Source organism: Mycteria americana, chromosome 6 (genome assembly GCF_035582795.1).
Source record: "Mycteria americana isolate JAX WOST 10 ecotype Jacksonville Zoo and Gardens chromosome 6, USCA_MyAme_1.0, whole genome shotgun sequence".
Taxonomy (NCBI): Eukaryota; Metazoa; Chordata; class Aves; order Ciconiiformes; family Ciconiidae; genus Mycteria; species Mycteria americana.
In genome coordinates, this window is record NC_134370.1 from 13,287,728 (window position 1) to 13,314,164 (window position 26,437).

General features: G+C 41.5%; 1 protein-coding gene across 2 annotated transcripts in view; it reads left to right on the forward strand.

The window, feature by feature from the left end:
- SORCS1 (sortilin related VPS10 domain containing receptor 1) overlaps positions 1-26,437 on the forward strand; it is a 308,182-nt gene that overhangs the window by 266,921 nt on the left and 14,824 nt on the right. For both annotated transcript variants that reach the window (XM_075504592.1, XM_075504593.1), the window contains exons 19-23: positions 10,038-10,224; positions 14,952-15,085; positions 17,036-17,159; positions 18,158-18,270; positions 21,384-21,515. In XM_075504592.1, coding sequence (XP_075360707.1) covers positions 10,038-10,224; positions 14,952-15,085; positions 17,036-17,159; positions 18,158-18,270; positions 21,384-21,515 — 690 coding nt within the window. The remainder of the gene's footprint in view (positions 1-10,037; positions 10,225-14,951; positions 15,086-17,035; positions 17,160-18,157; positions 18,271-21,383; positions 21,516-26,437) is intronic.

Below are 26,437 nucleotides of genomic sequence, written 5' to 3' on the forward strand. Positions count from 1 at the left end.
TGACTCTCCATAGTAAATGTCATCTGCAGTGAGGAAAGAGAAATGAGGATGACCTCTGGAGCTGAGTTTTGTAGGGGATGTGTTGGGGTTTTTCCATCTCTATTATTGATGTGTTCCACAGCAAACAGGTGTCCTGATTTGTAAAGGCAATAACATATAATAAATCATACCTAACCTGAAGCAGTTGTTTGACCTGAATGTTCATTTTCTCCACGATGTGGTCACTTTATTTTGGTAGTGACAGTCATACAACATTGCTAGGGTAGATGCTGTCATAACAGTACAAACATATAAGTTCATCTGAATAAATTATTGATTTCTCTGTTTAAAGATGAAGAATAAAAAGTCCAAAACAACATTCAAAGTCTTCAGGCTTTTTAAAAAAAATAAAAAATAAAAAAAAAAATCAAGAAAGGTGCTGTTATATACGCCCAAAAAAGTGTTCATTACATTGCCTTTCTATTCTTAGCAAAGTTTTAAAACAGATTGAGAGAAGGAGATGGGTCATCTGAGAAGTCAGTCACAAAACTGTCAAAGAATTATGCCAATAGTCAGAGGGAGAGACAATCACCCACGGTGTGGGAAACTCAGGACAAATGTCCTGCTCTTCCTTCTCTGAGCATTTGAATTCACTTATCCTGTAAGAATGCCCCGACCGCTCTGTTAGACAGGGATCTCCTGTGAATCATGCTGTCTTTTCTGTTGATTCTGATCTTTTTTGATAACCCTGCTTCAGTATTCACCAGAGTCTGAAAGCAACACCTTCTCCATCAGGAGATGGAGTTTTTCTCATGCTGTGTATCAGGGAGTATGGAAAGTATGTTTGGATGACTGAGTCAGCTTCTGAGGAGATCTGAAGGGGGGGCCTTCTTTCAGTATATCTGATAAAGAAGAGGTTAGGAATTGCTCTGAGGGCTGAAACAGTATTGATCCACCCCCAGCCTTTTTGATTACTCTCTCTGCTAGGTGAATCTTGACCTCCTGATCCTAGATTTGTCAATATACAGAGTTTACAGAGCAATCAACAAAACTTTTGGGTGAATTTGACCCAATCTGACAATGACTTTGGGCTGATGTTGCAGCAAAAGAAATATTCAACAGAGAAGAAAATTTGCCCAGCTATATGCAAGCTATAGGAGAATAAACTGTGGTTATAGCAGCATAATTGTATTACACTAAAGCATTTACTGAATTAACTGCTTCAGTAACAAAAATCTCACCACTCACTAGAAAAGTTAAACAACCCAGCAAAAGAACAACCACCTTCTTATAGAATAGATATTAATTTCACAGAATCCCAGAATAGTTGTAGTTGGAAGGGATCTCTGGAGATTGGTTAGTCCAACCCCACTTCTCAAAGGGAAGTTTCTTTCCCTTGCAAACAAGGCAGAGATATCACAAAAGAAGAACTTGCCATTTCCGTTTAGTTCTGTCCTGCACAGGTATACAGCATAGTACAATCCAGGATGTTCAGCATCCACAAAATCTGTGCCACTCAATTTTTGCTGAAGAGAAGGCATCAGGCAAGTTAAGAAAGGCTGGATATGTCTGTATATGCATGTGCGTTTTTTCCCAGTGGCATATGAAGAAAATGTGTCCTATTCAACCCTTGCCCCATGGATATGAAGAAAATGTGTCCTATTCAACCCTTGCCCCCTGGAGTGGTGGTCAATATTTTTAAGTGCTTCACTCTGGTGGGGACTCTTCCTTTAGCTTGTATGTCAGTTAATATTTTTATGATGGAAAAAAAACAGCGGCCTTTGCTTATGTTGTAGTCCCTTTGTATCTTAACATCTCCCGTATCCCTCTGAGATAGTTTGTTTGAAGCCTTCAGATCTGCAGAGCTGTTCCATACACCACAGCCTCCCAGCTCTCTTTTTTCATGCCTATATTCCACTTGACCTGCAGGACAAAAAAAAAAATATAAGAAGCTGGTGAGCCAAAGCATGAGAGTTCTTTTGAGATTTGTACTCCTATTATCTTTCTAGGATTTTCTGCTCCATCTAAGGACCCACCTGGGCCTGAAAAGAAGAACGAACTGCAGGGGCAGGCTCACTGGAGGCCCTGAAAAGTCACTGCATCTCTGTAGCAGAGGGGTTTGCTAAGAGGGGAGGGAGAGGCAAATGGCGGCAGTAAAAAACTGTTTTCACTTAGGTGTGGGATTCAGGGGCAGGAACCACAGCACAGGGGTTTCTTGTAGAGCCTACTTGTGCCTGTGGTGATGCTGAGGGCTGGGACTGTGTCATTCTGACAATGACACAATGTCAGTAAAAGATATCTGAAGAGAAAAACAAGGACAAGGCATTCAGAAGTGTTCTGCTATTGAAGAAGACACAAAAGGAAAATAATCATTGAAGTCTGTATAAGCGAAGAGGGGGCAGACACCAAAACCAGCAGTGTGTAGAGCATTGCTGATTTCTGAGAGCTGGGATTCTGGCCCAGTTTCTCTAACCCTGACTCATATGAAATTTTCCAGGGAAGTATTTATATCTGGCAGCATATAAATATCATTAAAAGCAAAACCAACCAACAACTCATATTTAAATGATCTGAATGTAAGAATGGTTTCCAAAGTGGTCTAATTTTCCTGTCACCTTTTAGGATTTCTGTATGACTTCTTAAAAACTGTTTGCAAAGTCACCTTGCACTTAATATCTTTGCTCCTATTATTGGAAAGGTTTGTCCAGGTTAGTTCTCCGATTAATCTGGGTATAATCATCATGATATTCTTACTGGGTGACAACAGCCAGGAAGCATCAATATTTCCTTTTATAATTAGCATATGTCCCGTTGTGCAAAGCATTATGGAAGTTTTTAATAAGCAAAGCACCATACTTACACTGGTAATTTTGGTCTTAAATTTCCATTGAGCTAAGCAGAATAGCAATAGCATCTCTGTCAGTAAATGGCAGCACAGGAGAAAACTAGTTATGCTTAAAAGCAAATTTTCCTATTGCCTCAAAACGCTGCCGGTTTAAAGGTTAATCCTTTGCCCTGGCCTGGGCTGTGTGCACAGACCCATGGCTGATACCTCTCACACTGCAGCGTTCAACAACAGAGTTGTTTCTCAGCCGAAACAACCTGAATCCTTACTTTATTTTTGCACAGCAACAAGAGAAATCCAAAATCAAAAATTACAAAGCCATTTTGCTACTGAAGTTCTTTAATCCAATGTCCCTGACATATTTTGCTGCTCTGTTGTAGAAAATAGAGGAATTTTATTAGGCGGGTATTGTTTCTGCATGCCTTCCTCATCACATGGTCATGTAGGTCTCTTGCCTGTCACAAACCCAATTGTTATTTGTGTGTTTGAGTTATTTGTGTGAACATCAGACACTTGTGCTTGGTGTACTGCTTCATCAGAGACACTGAAAGCTGCAGCCTCCAGAACAACGCTATTCACACAATGGCTTTCAAACTTGTTTCATCTGATTGCTCATACATCTTTGCTGAGGAAATGGACGGTAAAGACATTCAGGGCAGAAAGGTTCAGGGCTTTGGCTGTTTCATTACAGATAATTCACAGAGAAACTGCCTCCTCTAATTTATTTTTTATCTTGATAAAATGACAGCCAAAAGTCTTTGACATTCCAGGACTGCCTCAGTTCTCACTTGACAAAGTCACTCCACTGGGAGTAGATTTTGGCTTGCTTTTGACTACTTGCTGCTGCTATATGATGTTTGGATTAGACTAATGTGCGGGGAAAGCTCATTTGTTCTTACAGTTCAGGCCATGGGCTAGAATTCAGGCAATCTGAACTCGTTCCTGAACCACATTCTGACTGCTTTCTGTGTGACCTTGAGTGAGAAACTTAACCTTTCTGGTTTTTTATTCCCCCATTTGAAAATAGAGTTTTGCTTTCTCCCTGATGCCCTCCATGCCTTTCATTTTTGTGCTTTATGCTTGTAAGGCCAGACAGTCCTTTCTTACCATGTGAATATACAAATGGAGCCCTGAGTTTCCTAAAGACCACTATGGTGTTCTGTAATGACAATGTTAATAAATAGCTGTACAAGGTATATTGTGTCTCTGGTACATTTAATGAGCTTAGGGACCCTGCTGGGGGGACAATATCATTGGCATTTCCCACCTCAGCACTGTTGTTCAGTGCAATTCAGCATGCAACTCAGCTGAAGCCTCTGGAGTTGAGTTTAGCATTAGGATTGTTTCGATTGTTGATGTACCCAAATTAAAGATGCAAAACTAGTAGTACTTAAAAGCATAGTCTGTATTTTTTCATGGTATCCTACTGTGTTGCCTCTTTTGATATCAAAAGTTAGTTAGTAATGATTACAAAAATATGAAACCTTCATCCTAACTTTCAACGCACATGCTGAATCATGGCTGTTTATCTAACACCACCACATTCCTGCTAATAACACACAGATGAAAGACCAGTCCACCCCCTCCCCCATACCACTGTCATCTGAATTATAATTGCGTTTTCTGTGTTACTGATGATGACAAGCTGCTTGGGAGAAATCAGAGCCTTTCATGCATTTTTAAATTCACTGCTGAAATTCCATGAAAATGTATGAAAGCTGACCTCGCCTTCATGATGACACACAGCACTACAGTCCTCTAATGCACCTCCAGTCACACAAGTTGAATTATTCTGCATAATCCTGAGAGGCTCTACTTATTGATTTCTGTGGAGCACAGAAGATCTAGTCCTGTAGAAAAAGCTCATAGCTGAGTCGAGCTGGTACAACTGGCAGTCAGAATGAATGATTTGGTTAATACAATTAACTGTTTGGGTGTAGAAAAAGAAGCACATGTGAAAAGTATCAAGCTATTTGCTCTGATAAGACAGATTTCTATTCAGTTTCTGATTTTAAAAAGTTACGAGCGTCTCTCTGAAAGCAGGAATTTACACACAAAAGCATATTTTTCAGTACTTGATCAAGTTGGACCTGAATATCTGTTTAAAATTAAGCATGTGCTTTAAACAGACCTAGACTAAAGGTATCCCATGCATAGATATTCAGTTGCAACAGAAATATCTTTGATGGATGTTTTCTGATGGTGACAGGAAAATGCCAAAGAGGGAAAAGGGTTAATCTGAAGAAAGCACAAAACATTAATCCATGAAGACAATCCAACAACAGCAGCGTCTGTCTCTTGCAAAGGATAATTAAATCCATTATCAACAACTGTAAGGAAGACGCACAAGTCAGTGCATAATTGAAGACTTAAAAATTAAATCTGAAACATGGGAACCAAAATTAAAAACCTTGACCTGTGTTTCGTTGTTTTAATACTTCCATTTAGATACAAGTACTGGAACTCAATATGGAAAATTCATTGTTGCAACCTTCTGGGCAAGATTCAGACGGAGTGTTTGAGAGATAATCCTGCTATGTGGGTCTCACATCTCACATACATCAAAATACTGAGAGCTGCATAACAATAATCAAAATGTAAAAATATTGTTGCAAACTGTATGGGCTGTTTCTTGATATACCCTGAGGCTGGAAGCTTCACAGAGTTTTTTGGAAGCATCCAGGTCTTGTGTACACTCTAGACTTTTATTCTTTTGGCAAGATACAGGAAAAATGTGCATTTGGCTTGGGGGGGCGGGGAGGGGAAGGAGAGGGGAATCTTTTGTTTATGCTTGGAAACCCCCTAGACATTTAGTGAGAAAATCCCTTAGAAAGCAGTAAATTTCTGATTTACAATTTAGTATCAAAGGTTGTATAGGTAAAGGGCATAATATGGGGCCTTGGGAAACTTGTTTTTAATTCCCAGGGCTTCTTTTCAGGCTAAAAGGAGTGCTCATGTGCTTAAAGTTCAGCATACGCTAAAGTCTTTGGCTGGACTAAAGCCTTTATCAAGATTGCAGGGTACTTCTCCAGGTTATATCCAAGCTTGTGCATATTGCGTATACCTAGTACAAGGTAAAAAACATCCATCAAAAGTACTTTCATTTTTTCAGCTATTGTAATAGGTTGCTGACTAGCTTAGTGTGTTTAAAATACAAGAGCTAAATGCAGAGATATCACCACAAGCAGCCAACCTAGCAAATTTCTCCCTTGATGCCTAAGAGCACTGGCATTAAAGACCTCTTACAATGAAGGCCAGAGAGGCTGCCCAAAGATAGCTCGGTGCTGATTGCATCCAAGTGCTTCGCTGTGGCTGCAGAAGTAATGCAGGGAGTTTTGTGTCTGCCTTAATCGATCTAAAAGCTTCAGAAAACCCCTATCATGTAGTATTGGACTTGTCAAAATGACAAGGAGAAGCTGGAAAAAGCAACAGGAGAGATTTTTGCAAGATGTATGTATATGCATCAAATTGTTGCAAAACAAAACTTCTCTTGGTAAACAGGGACTTGCAAATGGCTCTGGAGAGCTGTCTGAGACACAGACAGCTGGGACTGATGTAGATCAAGTGTGGGCTATACGGAAAATGTTTTGATTTTGGCTCACCTGCTTTCTTTTCCTGTCTTATTCTGCCCATACTCTTACCTGGCATAGATAAAACATTAGAACAAGTCAAAATGCAGTTCTCTTTCTCCCCCTTCCTAAGCTAGAATTTTAAATGTCAGCTTTTCAACATGTGGCATTTTCAGAGAAGTGATATAGCCTGCATCTTACTGAATGGAAAATGTATTTCCAGTTCAAAGGGTTTTAAAACAAAACAGGAAAGGCCAAGACAAATGAAAAAGACTGGGGGAACAGCAGCTGAAGCTCTTCTCCCATTAGATTTTTAGATGTCTCTGTCAGCATCTTTTCTCCCTAGGGAATTTGGAAGAAAAATCAAAATCTAAATCTTGCATGCCTTAGAAATGGCTCCCTTCCCTGGCAGCACCTGTAGACACCATGTGTTTCATGCCTATGGACAAAATGAAGACAAGAGAAAAAACACTCATTAGAGCACAAATTTTGACACTTGCAGAAACAGGGCTGTTCTAAAATGCTGTCACCCTTTTCATCTTCCTCTGCTACCTCAAATATGCAGAGGAATATACCTCGACCTGAACTATACTTCAACTGCATGACCTCAAATATACTCAGAGATGATAAAGCCAGCAGGGTCACTATGGTGGTGCAGTTTTAACCATGTGAACAGCTTTTGTCCCAGCAGTATGGCTTTACTGAAAAATGTTCAAAGACATCATCTCTTTTTTTAGTAACAAAAGATGACGAAAACCCTAGTGATGATGGACCTAGGGGAATTGGGAGAGCATCTACTGGTACTTCAGAGATCTCTGTCTTTGGTCCGAGTCCAGCACCATACTTGAGAGAATATATTCCCCCTCTGAAAGGAGTTCAGAACTGAGGAGCTCATGTATGCTCACTTCTGTCTTTGGAGGCATATCCCATTTGATGCCTTCTGTTGGCTCGGTCAAACAGTCAGGAGTGCCCAAACCACTGCATCGTGTTTGAAACTGCACATCTTTCAAATAACTCAGCTCGATGAAGGACATAACTCTGTACTTAAGAGCATCTCCTGTGTTCCTAATGGCTCTTCATGAGGACTGGCATGATCCCCCTAGTTTGATCCTCTGTGTAACACAGGTAGGAGCGCTTGCCTCAGCAATTTGTGTATCAAATTGCTGAAGAAATGTAAACAAAGAAGAATGTGAGCAGGTGCTTAAGCTTCTAGTAAAGCATCCAATGGAGAATTTGCTAAGAGCTTTGCTGAATGGAGGCCTTAGTAGTCTGCATTGCTCAAGCTCCTTTCTTAGGTTTGACGATATGTAATTGAAAACTTTGGATGTTACCAAGTTAATTACTAAGAGAAACTTAGTTAACAGCTACCCAAGGGCAACCTGGAGCTGAGTTAACATGCAAGATCCCCGTGTTTCTGTCTAAAAGGATATTCAGGTTGGCCTTCTCAGTAATGTCTCAGCACCTCAGGGTTCCTTTGCCCTCGCTGGTGCTCTCAAGAGGAGAACAGGGAGTTGCTGTCTTTACCTTCAAGACACCAGGAGGGAAATGGCATGAGATATCTGTAGGAATTCCAAGATGTGCCTCTGTCAAGGGATGTCTTTCCCCTGCCACAACTTCAATCTGGGATCCTCCAGAACAGAGCAACACAGTTATTTTTGTCTCATCCATTTGGAAGCAACGGAGCTTCCAGCAGGGTGCCAGGGCAGTGTAACAACTACAACTTCAGCCTATAAAAAGAGACCATCTGGGAAAATTTGTCTCTCTTGCCATCCCCAGGTATAGCTCTGCTCCTCCTGCTTTCCATTCAGGCAAGCCTCCACTATTTCTGCCTTTAGAACAAGTTATAAAAAGACTGAGAGAACATTATGTTACAATTCCCTCCCATACTCACACACACATTTCCCTTTCTGATGTGGAAACCTGCCTGATGCCAACCATTTACACAGGTACCTTTCATTCCAGTTGGGCAGCCAGAGGACTGTTTCTCTCTCAAGGGAAAAGAAAAACCAAACCAAACCAAACCAAAAAACCCCAAAACCAAAAAAAGGAAAAGGAAACCAAACCAAAGTAAATTAAATGTCCTTTCAGCCAATTACATGAACTGCCCTCAGCTATTAATTTACCGGCACTCTTCCAGAGAGTGGCAGCTGCTTCGGTGCGCCAGGCTGTAGAGAGAGCTGCTTCCTAGCAACAGCCAGCAAGCGTGAACATACCCCGCGTAAGCATCATGCAGAGCCACTGAGGGGGACTTTCAAAAGGAGTCAGCAGGCTTAAAGTTAAGACAAGGTACTGCATCTTACCTGAAAGGGAGAGGACCTACAGCAGCCACAGTTGTTATACAGGTCAGTGTAGGCTGTGTAACGATTCGGCTGTAAGAAACTGCCCTTACCATAGCCATATCACTGCCTTGTGATATGAGAAAATCTTACAGGTGTTTCTAGTGTGTGTGACATAGGTTATATGAATTTTTTTGTATGCAAGCATGACTCATTTTTCTGTCTTTTAAACAGGCTTGCAACCACAAAAATTAAAAAATTGCTTTTTGTTTGTAAAGCAGAATGAGGAAATGACATCATTTCCCTCTTTTAGTCTTTAAAAGCCTTTTTGGGCTGGGTGACTCTGACACAGAGATTGATAAAGCTGCATGCACCAGGCTGGAATTCCGTTTCAGAAGTGGACGATTAAAACTTGTTTCAGAATTGTTTCACATTAGCGGATCCCTGTTCTGACATGGAGAATACAGATTCCTGATATCCTTGGCTTTTGGGTTGTGGTGGGGTTTGTTTGTTTGTTTCCCAGCTATGATTTTTATTTATTTATTGTAATTTATTGTAACAATTCTGAAACGTGCTAGATTAGCAGCCCAGGAGACTCATGTCATGAAGTGGCAGTCTAAGTTATACCACAAGCTTACTCTGCTGGGATTATCCCTAGGCAGGAGGAGAAGAGTTTAATCAGCTCCGTCAATTCATTAGCCCTTCCCTTCTGAGGCAGGCACAAAGGGTCCCACTTAGTGTCAGTAGTGTTGGTAGCTGTTCTGAAATAAATACAAATCCAGCTCATTTTACATCAGGCCACTGAGCAAGTCATAAGCTGCTGTAAGCTGTTACTATCATGTGAGGCTGAAACAGTTCTTTTGACACCCCACCACTTTGATATAGTTGACCCTTCCCTGAGGACTCCTCAGTTTTATCTTTCTGCTTTTTATGGTTTTAAATACAAAAGCTCACAATGTGGGTTGTTCCAAAGACTCCTGAGGCAATCTCAGTAGCTACCCGTGTCCTGAGCGCTTGCTGAGATGAGCACCATTCCCCACTACAACCCTGCTCTTCACTGTAAGGAAACCCAGGGCAAGGAGCCAGCATATTTTCCAGAAGATCCCCTAGTCCCCCTGATGATTGGCAAAACAGGGCTACAGCACACACCTTGGAGGACACCTCCTTCACAGTGCAGCTGAGTCAACCTCAAGAAGGGGACGCTTTCTCTCCACTGACTACTGAGCAAGTTGATGAAGTGACCACCTTTCCTCTGGAAACATCAGACCTTGTGACTAACCTCCAGTTGATCTAGGTCACCGCACTGATCCAGTCTCTCAAAAGAAAAGCAAAGTCTATTCTGAGTCTTCCTCTTTTCTATCACCACAGGGAGACCTCCAGAGATCACTCATTCAGGTGGATTTCGGAGACGGCACCGCTGTGTCGTATGCCAATCTCAGCTCGACAGAAGATGGGATCAAGCACATCTACCAGAACGTGGGCATATTCCGAGTGACTGTGCTGGTGGAAAACAGCCTGGGTTCTGACAACGCTGTCCTCTACCTGCATGTAACGTGTATGTATGTTCACATTCATTGTTAGCTTCTGTCGTTCTTTAAAAAATTATTACTTGTCCTTAGAGATGACATCTGGGGCTTTGCAGCTGGGAGCAGAGTGATGGGATATGATGAGTGTTTGTCTGTCCTCCAGCAGAGGACTCCAGACTGAAAGGAGCCATAGGCAATGGTGACATTTCCTTTTGAAACCATGTTCCATCTCTAATTTTTGGTAGTCTAATTTGGGACACCTCAAAGGAGTGTCCAGCCCTTTCTGAAATGCACCTTCATTAGCATGTTTACACTTCCAGAAAAACAAAGACATCCAGGATCTTTCATCACTTTTAAAAGCCTTGACTTTTACTTTGTACATGTGTTTTGCCCTCTAATGAAATACAACCACCTCTGGGATGGAAACCAGTGCATTTCAGTCTTTCTGTTGTCATAGGAACCAAAATCTTGGTGTTAAAGAGTATTACAAGAAAAAATATTATCTTCACATTGCTCTTCTGCTGTTCTTTTTAACCTTTTTATACTTCAGCTGTCTCTGATTTACAACTGAAATGTATCTCAAGTCCTTGCATAAAACCAGCAATGTGTTCTTTCATATTTATTCTAGCACATGTTTATGAACCCAAAGGGTCAACCTATTATTGAAATTTTCTAACATCCCTGATGGATTTTGTTTGGGGCTCTCGTTTTCCTTATACAGTGGGGTTGTTTTTGTCCATTATTTATGTTTTCAACTGTGTATGTCTGTGCCAGATTTACTGAAAAAAAAAGGAAATTCCAAAACTTAAAGTTATGCTTACAGAAATATCACTTACCGTCTACCAAATTAACTCCACATATTATCTAGATAATTTAGCACATTCCATATACTTTAACTCTAGTTTTGGAGTTATTTCATACAGCATGAAAGGAGCTGCCTCTTTCGGGAAAGAGGGCAGCTCTTTAATGGTGCACCGTCATCTCAACAGATGGGAGCAGAGGGACGTATAGCTGTTGGAGAGAGGAGGTTTATGAGGGAGGACTAGAGAAGCAGGAGCAAATATCTCCCTGAATACCTCCCTTCAAAAAGACCTTCGGTTCACAATCATAGTGTACCATTTATGATTCCCTAACCTGATAGATCCCAGTCTGTGGCAAACTTTTATATCACATAATCCTTCAGCACACCACGTGTTTGAAAAACTCATAATGCCTTTCAAAAAGAACTGTATTCATAAATTAGCTTATTGTAAAGCTCGGGATTTTGATTTGGGGACTTAGCCTGTATCACTTCTGTGCTGAGGCACTGGTGAATCAAGGTAAATTCTCAGCTTTTAGACAGCTACTGATTTTTTTTTTTTTTTTTAGTTATTTAAGTATCATCCTAAGTAGAGTAGAGAAAAGGGCCTCTGCTCAGAATAGACATATATACACGTTCATGTAATTTCTTCGGTTCTGGAGTCATATTCTAATTTGCCTCCCTGCATGTGCTTGGGTAATTATCATGGGAGCTGCTGCGGGCTCTCAATGCAGAAATCCCCCTCCCACTGCTGCTGGTTATGAAAGTCAGCTCAGCAGGAGCCATCGTCTTTTTTTTTTTTTTTTTTTTTACTCTTTGTAAAGGTCATTGGAAACAAATGGAGAAGTGTTTTGGTGGTTGATATTTTGCAGGAGGTTCTGACAGCCTCGTGCAAGCAGGGTTTGTAATCGTTCGCTGTTTGACAAGAGGCGATTCCATGGGGACCATTGCACCCTCAGCCTATCTGCAAAGTAATGAGGCCACGTGAAGCAACAACTGCTTTTTCATGCAACAACCACAAAATGGAAGGAGAAGGCAGGTGTCCAGCCTTCACTCTCACTCATAGTGGCTTTCTGATTTATAGCTGGTTTAATCCATTTTCTTGAGACATTGAAGGCTTAAGAACCATTTTGATTGTTTAAGCAGTACAAGAAATAAACAGTATTCAGATATGTAGGTAATGCCAGCATAGGACTTAAATACTGCGTGATCATTGCAGCCAGACCCAGATTATACATGCCTGAACCCCTGGAGAAGTGACAGCTCTAAGGGATATATCTCATTTTTCTCTATGTGACAAGAATTAGGGACTTCAAGACAGGTTGCAAACCGAGCATGGTGCCACTCAGACTAGCAATGGATTTGCTGAGGACAGAGATGTACAGTAAATCCAGCCCCCTCCATAGCCTAACACCCAGATCCACAAAAGCTTCTAAATCCTATTTAAATGCTTGCATTGCCACTCAGCTCTCTGCTTTGTATTCTGCTTGGGGTGTATGAGCTTGCCCTTTGGGGAGTTTTGTAAAAATATCTGTCCTTACAATAGACCAACACACTGTATTGCTAAGATCCACAGAAAAGCAGCGTGCAGCCTGAACGTCTGGAGAGTTTTAGGAAGGGCTACTAACAGGGTGACTCCTTGTTACAGGGTTGATTTACATGAGTGTGTGCAGCCAGATCTGGGCCTTTCAACACCCTTCCTTACCAGTGGCTAGCAGCCTTGCTGAGGGGAAAACTGCAGGCGCTGAACCACAGTGCTTAGGATCTCAAAGATCAGACCCGGTGCCCTCCTCGTCCTGCTGCAGCCGCGGGGCCAGCACACAGTAGCAGTGCCTTTGCTGCAGTTGGTCCAGCAATCCAGAAATGCAGGTTATTGTGAGGCAGCAGCATTTTGGAGTGTATGGAAAGTAAATCGTATATAAACTGCTCTCCAGCCAACAGGCTGTCTCTGAACTGTCCTGACAGGTCAAAAATTTCCCGTGAGAAGTCAGTTATGCATTTGTCTGAATGCTTCAGGATAACGTCACCTGCCTAAGTGAACCTTTTGAGAAGCTCCTCCCTTTCTGTTGTCTGGGACTCGTACACAGTTTTTTTCCTGGGGCAGGTGAAGGTCTGTAGTCTCCATGGCCCTGCATGAAGCTCAGAAATGAATTCTCTTGAATTCTTTTCAAACTTACCTGGGAGAAAGCAGTCTCCTACCAAGCTAAGGGCCTATCCAGAGTGAGCTATCCCCATCTGCTGGCCAGATAATGGTTCAGCATTTCAGCCACTTTGACCCATCAGCTATGTGCACAGAAATACTCACGCAGAATTGGTTTGCTTGAGCCATTCTTTCATGCTCTTTCCTATCCAGCATACGGTGGAGGTTCAAGGAGATGCTGGGAACCCTCTGCAGTGCAAGATCATTTGAGATGTATTCAGAGCAGCTGTGCAATCATGTTGGAGTGGATTAGACTTTACATGGGCTTCATTGTCACTGCTGTCACTGCATCCAGTGTTAGGAAATTTATTCCTTTAGTGGGCTGTGCTGACATTGGGCATTTGGCAAATATCCCAAAGGATACCAGAGCTGCAAAATATTTAGCCTGGCAAGCTGCTGTTTTTCAGGTCTCAGGGTCTTTCCGAGAGCAGGAGACATTTTGCAGTCACGGAAATGTGTCTGAGCAGAAGAATGCCATTAAAATCATAAGGGTGAAATTCTGGCTTCTCATGAATTTTAAAGAAGAGCATTGACTGCTTATTATAAAAGGAAAAATGAGCCATGGTCCGGTCTATAGCAGGCTTTGGTTAGTCTGATCATGGATAACTCTTAATTGGGCTGCATCAGGTTAAGCAGCAGCTGTGTCTACATCCCAGAGAAAGCTGCCTTTCAGTAACAAGTCAGGAACTGTTTATGTTGTCATTGTTTATACAGTCTGAGTTGGGAGAATTTTTCCACGTCTGTCTCTCTCTGCTTATGTGTACTGTATAGGGATACAGAGTGCTTGCTTCAAATGTGTGGTGTTCCTTTAGGTTGAAAAGCAAGGTCTAAGTGGTGATACATGCATGGGATATGTCCTGAAAAATCCTCTCAGGAAATATGTAAGATCCTCTAGCAGTGTATATCAACTCCATATGGACAATGCAATCGATCCTCCTAGGCTGTGGTCTCCGCTTCTCATCACCGGGGAGCTTGCAGATGTAGGACATGTAGATGTGGCCTTAATTTGTTTAAGAAACCCATGTTCCTATGTCACCTGGGGTTTCTTTCTTTTTCTTTATCTGTCACTCTCAGGACAATTGTTTTGTTCTCTAAGTAAGTGAACAGTCAGAATACATTTTAAAAATAATCTATAGGACAAGATGTAACAGCAAAGGCCCATCTGTCTCCAGAAGATGGGAAATGTGTAACCCTGGGCATAATGTCAGTTGTCGAATGAATTATGTTCTGTTTGTACTAAAGAAATAAAAGACTTTATTGAGGAAAAGGAGGGAGTATAAGGTAACATTAAAATGAAGGCACTCAGTGACTGGCTGCCTTCAGATAGGGTTTCAGCTGATACAAATAGATACACCACTGCTGAAGTTCACCAACTTATGCAGTTTGCATCAGCAGAGGTGCTTCATGTCCACTGAAGCCATTTGTCCTGCACATTCTTATGTCTTCCCAGTGAAGGCCGTATTTACATAACAGGGCTCTGCCCCTATTGTTTAAGTTGTATATAATGTCCCTGAGTATATGACGCAGTAGAGAGTCCAAGTTTTTCAGCTCCAGGTACAGGGGTAGCTTCTGTTCTATGAGGAACAGATTCAAGCTGGCCTCTCTAGAAATGGCACCAAGCCGAAACATTAACAGTCATGTCCCACAGTCGTTTGGAGGACTTCTCTCCCCTAAACCAGTGGATATCCCCTCAGTTCCCTTCTCTCCCAGGTTCACATTTCAGACGGAGGACTCACCTGCTGCTTCTGTTTCTGCAGGCCCCTTGGAACATGTTCACTTATCTTTACCATTCGTCACCACAAAGAACAAGGAGGTCAACGCCACGGCAGTACTGTGGCCAAGCCAAGTGGGAACGCTTACTTATGTCTGGTGGTTTGGGAACAACACGGAGGTTTGTATTCCCTATGGACTGAGATCAAAATAATCCTGGAGGAGCTCTCTGACTGAGGAGGGAGGGAGAGAGGGATCTGGGAATGCTTCTAAATAGTCACACACACAAGAAAGTTATAAACCAGAGACTGAGAGACTAATGGTTTAACATACCAACGTTGAAATGTAAGAACTGCTTTGTGTTTGTTGCTGTGACTTAGCTGTAGGGTTTATTGCCATTTCATGCAAATTGCCAATAGCTTTCTCCCTGCATTTACATCCAAGATGGACACAGTGAACCAAAATCCGGAAGAGTTTCTAGTATGTTTTTGCCCATCCTCCCTTCTTCAACAACAATGACAAAAAAACTTGGGGGTCTTGGGGTTTTTTTAGGAAACTGACATTTGAAACTGAAGCTGTTTTTATGTCTGGAAGTGACTTTACATAGCCCTAGAGCTTAAACCTCATTTCTCTGGTGACTAACAAGGGAAGAGACTGCAATCAGTTCTGTGCCTGCCCTTAAATATGCTGAGCTCAATTCTGAGCCCCCACACTCTATGCTAAACCACATGTGCAAGAAGAACTTATTATCATGTGCTACCAGTGGATAAAATGGTTCCCAACACACCTCCCTGCCTCTGGGCTCTGCTCAGATATGAGAACAGCATGCACGACATTCTGCTGCCTGTATGCTTGCAGTGTTGGTAATCTGCACAGGCGTTATAACTGTTATTTTACATATCTCTGTGGCTGAAGTACCCAGAGACCCTAATTAGTTTCTGGGGGGAGAGATTCTCATGGATTTTGTAGAGCCAAGAGGGACTTTCAGCCACACGTGGTTATCTTCTGTATAATGCAGGTCAGAAGGTTTCATCAGTACTTTCTGCTTTATTTATCTCTCTGTGATTAAGGCAGAACCTGACTTTTTGCTGTTGTTTTGTGTTAATGATTTCCCTCAGATGATGGAGAATTCACTGCTTCTCTTTCTTACCCTCTCCCCCAACTATTTCCCCACAGCTAATTATCCTGAGCATTAAAGACATGCACTATGTTTGTAGTCTGAATTTATCTAGCTTCGGTTTCAAGCTGTTGGATCTTGTTATGCCTTTGTGTGTAGATTAAAGAACTCTCTGTACTATCAGAAATCGTCTCCCCCTAGAGGTACTTACAGGCTGTGATTGTCACCTTTTAACCTTCCCTCTGATCTCCTAAGCTCATAAGTGATCAGAGTTGGTCTAACTCTGCTCTCATTGAAGTGAGAGTTTTACTACAGACTACAATGGGAACAGAGTTTGACTTAATACTGGGTGCTTTGAAGATCTCAGCCAGAGTTCATTAATAAGCAAAAACAGAAGTTAGGGCAGAGACTGCTGAAAGGGGACACAACTCATTGATAAACCGGTTGGCACAGAGAAGCAAGCTGAGGGGATCTGTGTCCTCTCTAAATACCATCACTTGCTGAAAATGACATCTCCATTCCTAAGGATAACATGGGAGAACAACTGAGAAATCTTAATTTGCCTCCTCGTTCTGTCACAACCTCCTTGAGTGACCTTAAACAAATCACTGACAGCTGGATCTGGGAAAGGAGTGTGACACCTGAGCAATGAGTCTTGCAGGCCCTCATATTAGGATCTGGGCCTCTCTGGGGAGTGCAGAGAAGATGGACACTTTAACATGGGATCCAGAACAGCCAGCACTCGAAGTGGGAAGGAAATACTGGGATCTTAAAACTTAGCTCCTTTGGAAATTATAGTACCTTACTTTGAGTTTCAGGAGGACATCTCCAGCTGGATCCCTGGGTCCTCTCCAGAAAATAGGCTTCCATGTCACAGGACGCCTTCTATGTCTTAAGCTTCCAAGCTGGAACTGACTCCCCAAACTATCCCAATAGGCTAGAGAGCCAAGTTCATTTTTGCTTTTCCTTTCCAGCCAAATTAACTAAATTTATCCTTTCCTGATATATTTGCAGCCACTGATCACATTGGAAGGAAGCATCACATTCACATTTTCTGTGGAAGGGATGAACACCATCACCGTTCAGGTCTCAGCAGGAAACACCATTCTTCAGGATACAAAGACTATTGCTGTGTATGGTGAGCTCTTCCCCCTTCATTTCACATAGCAGTCTCCATAGGCAAGAGCTAGAGAGCCAGGTTAGCTGGCAGCAACGAGGCCTTTATTCCAGGATGCTTTGAGTGAGATTATGAGCTCAGTTGCAGTGTTATCAGTTCAGCATAACATCTCTGAAGGCCCCTGACTGACATTAGTCCAGACTGAGATGATTGCAGAACACTGGTCTCCTTCGCAGAGCCCTCTGCATCTGCTCTATCACTGTTTGGTCATCCTACATGATTGTCAAAATGTTAGGTTGTTTTGCAGGCTGGTTTTCCCCTTTCTTGGCCAGTAGAGGCCTCTTAACTCATGCAAAAGCTGCTTAGCTTGAAAGGTAAGTCAGTGCTGTGTGCTGCAGTTCTGTACAGAAATCTGTTACTGATTTGATATTGTACTCAGGCCTCAGAAGCAGTTAGGGCACACAAATATCATATAGCGTAGATGTAGTCTAAGAACCACTGGGAATCCCAGTTTTAGCTGTTTTTACTAAGCACATAGTCTTAGTGATCAGTGTGGGCATCTCTGTTATCAGCAACAGAGATTAAGAAGTATGTTTTCTAAGGCTAGTCCTCTCCCCACCTTTATCCCTGTCTCCTTCTAGTTAAGATTTCATGTGTTTGGGGCATGTCTATGAGAGTACAATCACAGCTTCTTTCACAGGGCTTGCCTGCTTCAGAAGTCAAGACAGCATTTCAATTACATTCCCAACACAGCTCCCTTTCCAGTGCTATTATCTGTTGAAGTGAGGACTGATCACCCTTTTCGGTTCTGTGACACTCGAGCTGTGAATCTCTCAGATTCTCCAAATCTCTCAGTGAATCTCTCAGACACACTGCTGGATTCTCTGACAGTTTGTGCATCACCTGCAGACTGATTAAGCAAAACATGAGCTGCAGCAGGTTTCACTACGTTCTGCCCACTCATTTGGCACTAAGGCATTTCACAGTCTTTACTCACCACCATGTCATTGTATCTGCAGAGCAATTTCAGTCCCTGCGGTTATCGTTCTCTCCAAACCTGGATGAATACAATCCAGATATCCCAGAGTGGAGAAGGGACATCAGTAGAGTAGTCCAGAGAGCTCTGGTGGAGGTAAGCAATGTGCATAACCGGCGTTACAATGGTTCCAATTTCTGCTTTGTGCCTACATTAGGACTGGATCAGATCTCTCAAGGTGTCTCTCTGTTTCTACCAACTATAAAAGGAGGCTAGACTAGTGTTTGAGGCCAGAATCCTAAAATTTAGGCAGGTGAAATTATCCCATCCTCTGACATTCTGGTGCTCAGAGTTAGCCTTCAGTTTATTCTTTTTAATGACTGTGGATTATGTGGTATATTTCTGAGAAAAGAGCATATAGAAAACACATTACTTATACCTACCTATACCGGTACAAATGTCTTTCTTTTAGTACTGCATAGCAATTCTTACTTCTTTTACTGCTATTCTTATACAGCAGTGGAAAGTAGTGCTATTCTAATGGAATTACAAATACGCTGTAGGAAATTTAAGAGACCAAAAAGAAAACAATTTTTTACTACAGAGAAGAACCCTGCAGTAAGTGCTTTATGTCTTTCACATAGCATTAGGTTCATGGGTCAGGATTGGATGCTATTTTTCCCATCAACACTATGGAGAAGCTCTGAAGTTCCTTCTTTAACTGTGGAACAGAATGTCATAAAAATATTCTTGTGTGGCTGAAGATTTGGACTTCAAACTGAGAGGCTAAGAAAAGTTTGAAGAGACAGCTGGGGTTTCTCAGCTCAGCAGAAAAATTGTGAAAGGAACTGTTTGAACCAGGGTTACTACTTTATTTTTTTTTTAATAAAGATAGTCATATTTTGAAAGGTACAAGGCTTGTAGATGTTCTTAGCAAGCTTATATTTCATTTGTGGCATCATCTGTGTAAAAAGACTGGAAAGACACTGTGCACTAGTCAGGTGCACACAAACCTGTCTGGATTGTTTCTGAGATTTTTTTCTTCAATTTCCTCAAAAGACAGGAGGAGAGAAGGAAAGGAAAAAAAAAAACCAGACATTTTTCTGGAGCTTGTTCTTCTGACTTATTTATGTCTGTATCAAGTACTCAAGGATCCATTTATCTTCAGGATGAATTTTTAGAATATAAACAACTCAATAAAACAAAATCAAGCCATAAAAAAGGATTATAAAACTACAGTACCAAGGCTACACTCCAAAAGCAGAGCCGTGAAAACACAAAGAGTCTTTTTGTTGTTTGAGGTAAAAAAAAATTAAAAATTGATAGCTAATTATCCCTCTTTATATAGCTAAATGATTCATCTTAAACAAGCCTTTGTGAGAAGTTCCTGTAAAAATTACAGATGAAACCAATAGATTTCTACAGCAATTAAGTAAACTGTATAAAAATGAGTTGAATAACTAAATAATTCAATAGGAAATTATAGCTGTGCTATAGAATTTTTATGAACTTTTATTAAAGTATTACATTCTTATTACAGAGTACCATAGACTTGGATAAAAATTCTGCATAAGAAATTATAGTTCCCTACTAAAATCTGATCTTCTCTCTAAGTGGGGATAATTTCAGATTATCACAAAATATCCTATTTTGTATTATGATCATAATTATTTGCTCACGTCGTTGATTTTCTGAGTCCTGTCTCCCGCTTTTGATGAAGAAGACAAGAATGAACTGAGTAGATCAGCCAAAAGCTTCCAGACAAAAAAAATCATTCCCAGCCTCAGAAAATGAAGACTTTCCATTAACTGGTAATACTGTGTCTTTTTCTTGACATCTTAAAACAACCTGTTAGGCAAGCACAAATAATGGCTTCACAGAATACTTGGAAAGAATATATGAAACCTTTTATATTGTTATAGGTTTTTTTCTAAATCCACATTAAAAAAACCAACAGCAACAAAACCACGTGCTTTTCCTTGGTGTGCAGTGGAGGGGAGGGGTTCCCTTTTCATAGTTCCACAGGGTATCCCCTGGGCTGTCAGCAGTCACGCGTGGGATAGCCCCAGAATTAGCTCAGGTAACGGTGATGTGTAATCAGTTTCACTGACTCCTTGTCCTCTGGCCATCATTTCCTTCAATGAGCAGCTGCTCCAAGTCTTTGCTCCTGAACTACAAGGGAGAAGAATTCATGAGTTTTAGGTCCAATTGATGTCTGAGAGGGTTGCAAGTCCTGACTGCAGGGGAATCTCTGTGCTATATCCAGCTGCTGTGGTCTGCCCTTATATCTGAGGACACTTTTTTTTCCTTTAAAACTGACCTACTAAATTCAGCACTTCGAAACTTAAGATTTAAATCAAAACCTTGAGATTTAAATGTATGTGCTGGATAATCCACAACACAAAGAGGTAATGGAGGAAGATTCAGCAAACTATGTTTCTCCTTTTGTCTCACAAAACTTCCTGAAGGCCAAACTAGCTTCTTTTCTGGAGAATAACTCCACAATCTGATTGTGTAATGTCATGGTAAAAGCAGCTGAAACCCATGACCAGAGATGACCTTGGTAGTGATGCCTGTGGGTACTTTTTTCTGAATTTTGGCTAATTTGTGCTGAAGGGGGATTTGGATTTAAACTGGTTGCTTAAGATTTTCAGCCAACAAGACAAAAAATAAAAATTTGCAGATTAATACAATCTTTAACACCTAAAGAAAAAAAAAACTGGTCCTCATTAACTTGTGGAATTGACCCAGGATGTGAACTATAAGAATTTGTTTGGGATTCAAACTTGATTCATCATCTTCTCTCTCCCTGAGTCTCCGCAAGGCTTTTAAGATGTTTTGGCTAATCACACCTCTAGAGTGCAATTCTGCCCACATACCTTGCCCTTTAACATGTAGCTTCTTACCATTGACTAAATGAAGAACCTCAGGGACTAACTTGGGATAGTGAGATAACTTTAAAATAGCTAAATTTAGACAAAGCAAATTGTACCGTATGCAACTGTTATTTAGGAGCTCCTTTTAGCATGTCTGATTATCACTGTTGCCTTAGGACCCTGCATATTTTACTGGAGAACATGGTAAAATAGCTTCGATCAGGAAATTATTAATCTCTGACTTTTTACCTGCAGTGGATTTTAAGATTCTCCCTGTTGTACCAGATATATCCTACATCATTTGTATAAATACTGTGATGCCTTAGCAACGAAGCTGTCAGCATTCAGTGCCATCCCCACTGTTTATCTGTCCATTAATTGTCTATGTATCAGGCAACAGGTATTTCAAGCAAGCATATTCTGGTCGCAGTGCTCCCCGGTCTGCCCACATCTGCCGAACTCTTCATTTTACCATATCAAGATGCCACAGGAGAAAATAAAAGAACAGCAGCAGACCTAGAGCAGGTATTGTGTCCATTACTTGGAAAAGTGTATGCTTATGCATTTGTGTATATATATATGGGATTTCCAAGACAGGTTAGAAGAAATAATTGTGGTACAAATGCAGCTGATTCATAGGGGTCTAAACAACAACTGTGGTACATGCTACATCCTCTTTGGGGGTTTTTTGTTGTTGTTTTTTGGTGATTTTTTTTTCCTCCCAAACACACTGGAAACAGGCTTTGGAGCTGTATTTAGGAGTGGAGACTCCCATTTGGGTTCCCTCAGTAATGTTAAATTGGCATAAATTTGTATGATGTCATGAAGTGACACCCTCTGAAGTTCTGTTCTACTTCATGGAAGTAGGAAGAAAGCAGGAAGGATTTAGAGGATGATTCCTGCTGACATGAACTAGAGTAGCATCATAAGGCAAAGTTTATGAGGCTGTCAAGAGTCTAGAAAGCACCGGAGGACAGAGCTGGGTGGTAGACCTAAGCAGATCAGAACTTCATTACTTTAAGGCACAGGGATGGGTTTGGATTGTCTGCCTGCTCTCTTCATGATGCTGGCATTGGGGTTCAGCCACTATGGATTGTTTTCTCTGTGCAAGGCTGAAGCAGATTATAACTGGAGGACTGTATCTCCCTGCAGACCCAAGAGGTCCTGCCCACCAGGGGGGCCTAGCATGATTGTGACTAAAGGATAAAACACTGTGCTGGGCAAAAATCCTGAAATATCTCTCAGCTTATTACCTCAGATTCCAGGGGCAAAGATAACTAGCCCTGAGTGTAGCACCACTGTATCTCTGCCTTCCCACACAGCATGTCCGTGGCTCAAGCAGACAAACCCCATGTTGGTATGGGCTATACGAGCATTGGGGTAGAGGGTGTCATCAGCTCATAAATATCAGCCTCAGTGCTATGGTCAAATCCTCAGCATTACTAGGTGCCTGCTACTCCACTGGATGGCACAAGGGTTTTAGCATTTCTCTTTGGATTTGCCCCTCAGTTTGTGAATGGGTGAAGTCTTCCCATTAGTGCATGTATCAACAGTATCTTCCCCTTCTTGTATTCCTGTTTTCTAATAGCCTTTTCATCTGCCTGACCTGTTATTGGCTGTTGCAATTGCCTCTTGCAGTGGTCTAAAGCCTTGTTAACTTAGCTGTGGGCTTCAAACCACTAGGTCACCCATATTCTTAAGCTTTCCCTTCCTCAGCATCCTTAGCCATCATCTTTTTTTGACAAATGACTTTCCTCTGCAATTTTCACCACCCATGTAATAAACAGAAAAGATGGAGATTTACTGCTATGCAAAATCTTTCCTGCCTTTTCTCCTTCATCCCCCTTCTCCTTTCCTCCATCACAAATTGGCAAGGAAGCCAGTCCATAAACTTTCAAATTTGCATCTGACCCAGCTCCCCTCCGGCACTCAGCAGCTTACTGTATTTTGCCAATTATTCCCGCACTTTGTCCCTTTTTTTTTTTCCCCCTGTAAAAATGGAGTCTCTGTAGCTGTGGAGAAAGGAAGCCCTGACAGTGCTCTCATGACCCTTTCTATGGACAAGAAGAAATGTCATTTTCAGTGGGACTCCAGCAACTTCTCTGGCAGCCTGCAGGGTCCAAGCGGTAACCTTTGAAGAGAGAGAAACTATTTGCCATTTGAAGCCAGCTGTTTCTTGTGGAGAAGTATTTCCCCTGCTCCCATCAGGATGATCAGAATGTTTTTCTTACTAGTCTGTGGGTACTGCATTCCCCTTCCTAGTTACTCCAGTAGAAAATGGCATTGTTTTCAGTGGGAACTGCCTAAGGAGGGCCCCAAAAGGTGCCTCTGCCCTCAGCTCTGAAGCATATTCTGTTTTGTCATCCATTTGGCCTGTAATCCTTCACTATCCCTTTCCCAAAGTGTTTCAGACAGCTTCAGACCCATTCAACAGCTTCTCCCTGTGCCTGAACTCACTGGGATTGAGTACTGGGAGCAGATGTTTTTGCTGATGACAGCTTAAGTTGCTTCTTAGGTACTTCATGATGTATAGTGTTCTTTTCTGGTAGAAACAGAATTCTGTTTTGTGTTCATGAGCAAGCAACAAGCTATTCAAAGGCACGTATGTGAGTTTGTGTGTTTGCAGGTGCACACCCAAAGGGGTTATAGTTCTGGATGATTTTTTTCTAATTTGGAAGAGAAACTTCAACATATCCAAGAACAAAATGGAAATAGTTTGCACAAACACTGCAACGGAATAAGGTTTCTTAAGGAAGCACTTAATTATATAGGTTCCTTTTTTCATGGTGTCATGTCACACGTGGAAGCTACTTTCCAAACCTGAGACTTGTGGTGAGCCTGTCCAGAGACACGGTGGCTAATAGTTTCTGTCCCTGGCAAACTTGCAGTCAGAATAGATCAGATGGAGAGGAGTTACAGAAATTAATGTTTCTATTCTGCAAAAGCCCTTGTTTCAGTACCCAAGGGAGGGAAAACCTCACTCTTTCTCAAAATCAAATGTTGGTGAAACTGAGTGAAATACCACAGAAGGGCATGAAACCTACCATGCACACTGTAGGCACAGATTTACCAGGAGAATGAAGTGTGCTATAGCCCCCTCCTTCTCTTCCCCTCCTATTAGAGCCTCCTAAAGTCAGCATGTGTACTTGCGGCCATACGACATGGACGTGGTGATACAGCCCTGAACCTACCATATTCACATGCCAGGTACCAGAACAGAGGCAAGGAACACTCTGTGGTGCTGATGTTCTGCTTGTCCAACCTGGGTTTGAAAGGGAGAAGCCATGTAAATCATGCAGGTGGTGCATGCTAACTTTTGTGAGCTCGAACAAGCAAGGCTAAGGACAGCTGATGGAGTGGGAGGAAGGGAAAAGTGATAGAAACAGTAGGTGAAGAGGGAATTCAAACTACATCTCCCCACATGAAACTCCTGAAGTTGCTGCAGACCTTGTCTATCGCAGAGCACCTGTGAGGTTTTTGGGCAACTTGCTTATCCAAGCTGTATTTCATCACCTGAGCTAGACCATTATTCTGCCATGGGTAACAATGAAGGGTATATGTGGTTTCATGGACTTTCACATTTACCAGTAAATCTGATACATATCTAATGAACATGGGGGCCTTACTTTCTTGCTGTTTCCCCTTGAGGCAGATTAAGCTGGTCTGTTTTTATCTGGTACATACTCATTTGGCTTTTTAAGCATACCTTTGGGTCTCTCTGTCCAGCCGCTCTGTGGTCTCTAGGTACATAATTCCCATTGACTTCAGAGGTAGCTAGATGTCCACTGTCCCTTGAAAATCTAGGTCTTAGTTTCCCATTTGTCAAAGTCTATAATACTACTCTGTGCCACTCATATTTTACAAGTCTAAACACCGTGAATTGTTGGGTACAGTAATAGTGGGACTGTGCAAGTTGTACTAGGCCCTGCATCACACTTGACAAATATACATTTCCATGCAGCTTTCCATTAGGGTGGTGCATTTGTGTCTCATGCTCTTGTTGAGACTGTGGTTAGATTGTAGATGTTGTTTTCTCCTTGAGCTGATGTACCACTCTCATTCAAGTGCCCCAAATTATTTTTTTTGTGTACACACAGTACCAATTATTGTCATATCTGTTTGCAGATTACATTTAGAAATGTGAACTCTGCATTCCTGATATTTCCCATGGGAGACTAAAGTACCTTTTAAAAAGTTTAACTGCTCTTGACAGCTGAAAAAAACCGCTATGTATGAGGCTGGGGAAGTTTTCTCAGTGTGCAGCATGGGACAATTCTGCCTAATACATAAATACAGAATTTATGTATTAGGCCTCAGATTACTTGATCTACTCCACTTTCTGTAGTCAGTGTAAACTTATTCTTCACAGCTTCACAAAAATCAAAAGGTCTTTTCATCCTGCAGAATCCCAAAACATTTTGTATATTCAAAAAGTCCTGTATTTATGACCAGAATGTTGTGACTGCTTTTTTCTTTTAATTGGGTCACTTGGTTCCCCTGCTTCATTTCACAGTAACTGAGGACAGACTACCAACCTGCTTAAAAATGTAGAAATAATTGGCAGTTGTAAAATGCTGCTGTTTAATTTGCATGTTGTTACTGCAACACCACTAAAATATCCCAAATCTTGCAAAAACAGCCATCCAGAATTGCCACTGGGCACTTGGGCTGGCATGCAGTTGTTACACCATCTTTATGGACAGGCTTCGTGAATGTGATGATTACAGAATTCAGATCTGGCGCTTCAGAAACACCGAATTCTTTCTTTCAGTGAAGGGCAAACCTCTAATTAGTAGCATTTCAAGTAATTATTGAGTAATTTTTAGCACTAATCCAATCCAAAATGAATGCGCAGTAGGAAGATATTCTACTTACAACTCAGTAGAGGACAGTGATACAAATACACAGATACGATTACGCAATTTATTTCAGTATATGGCTTTATAGGAAGATTCTGAAGGGTTATCTTTTTATTTATGTGTTTCACAAATTATCTTCTCTCCACATTGTTTGCCAGTGGAGGCTTTTTGTCAAACATAGCAAATGTGTCTCGTGTTAGTCAAATGAGATGTAAGCAGAAGATACATGAGAATTCTGAAGTGATGTTTTCATATCAAGTAACAGTTTCAGTGTTTTCATGTGTTTCCCTTTAGTTCTCCATTTAGCATGTTTTTACCTGGCCTATCCAAAATAACCGTAAAAGCAGAATGCAAAATAGACGTAGGGAGCAACTAGTTAATGACATTTGAGGCCATTAATCTTTTCTCTGAAAGGAGCTATCAAGCAATGTAGCAATCATGATGGAGTCTTTGGCAAATGGCAACACCAGCTGGTTGGCAGCCAACTGTGCTCAACATGTTGCAGCTGTGACCAGTATCTGTATCCAGCCAAAGAGATGGGAAATGACATGGATGACTGAATATCAAATGGGCAGTGATGAACTGAGG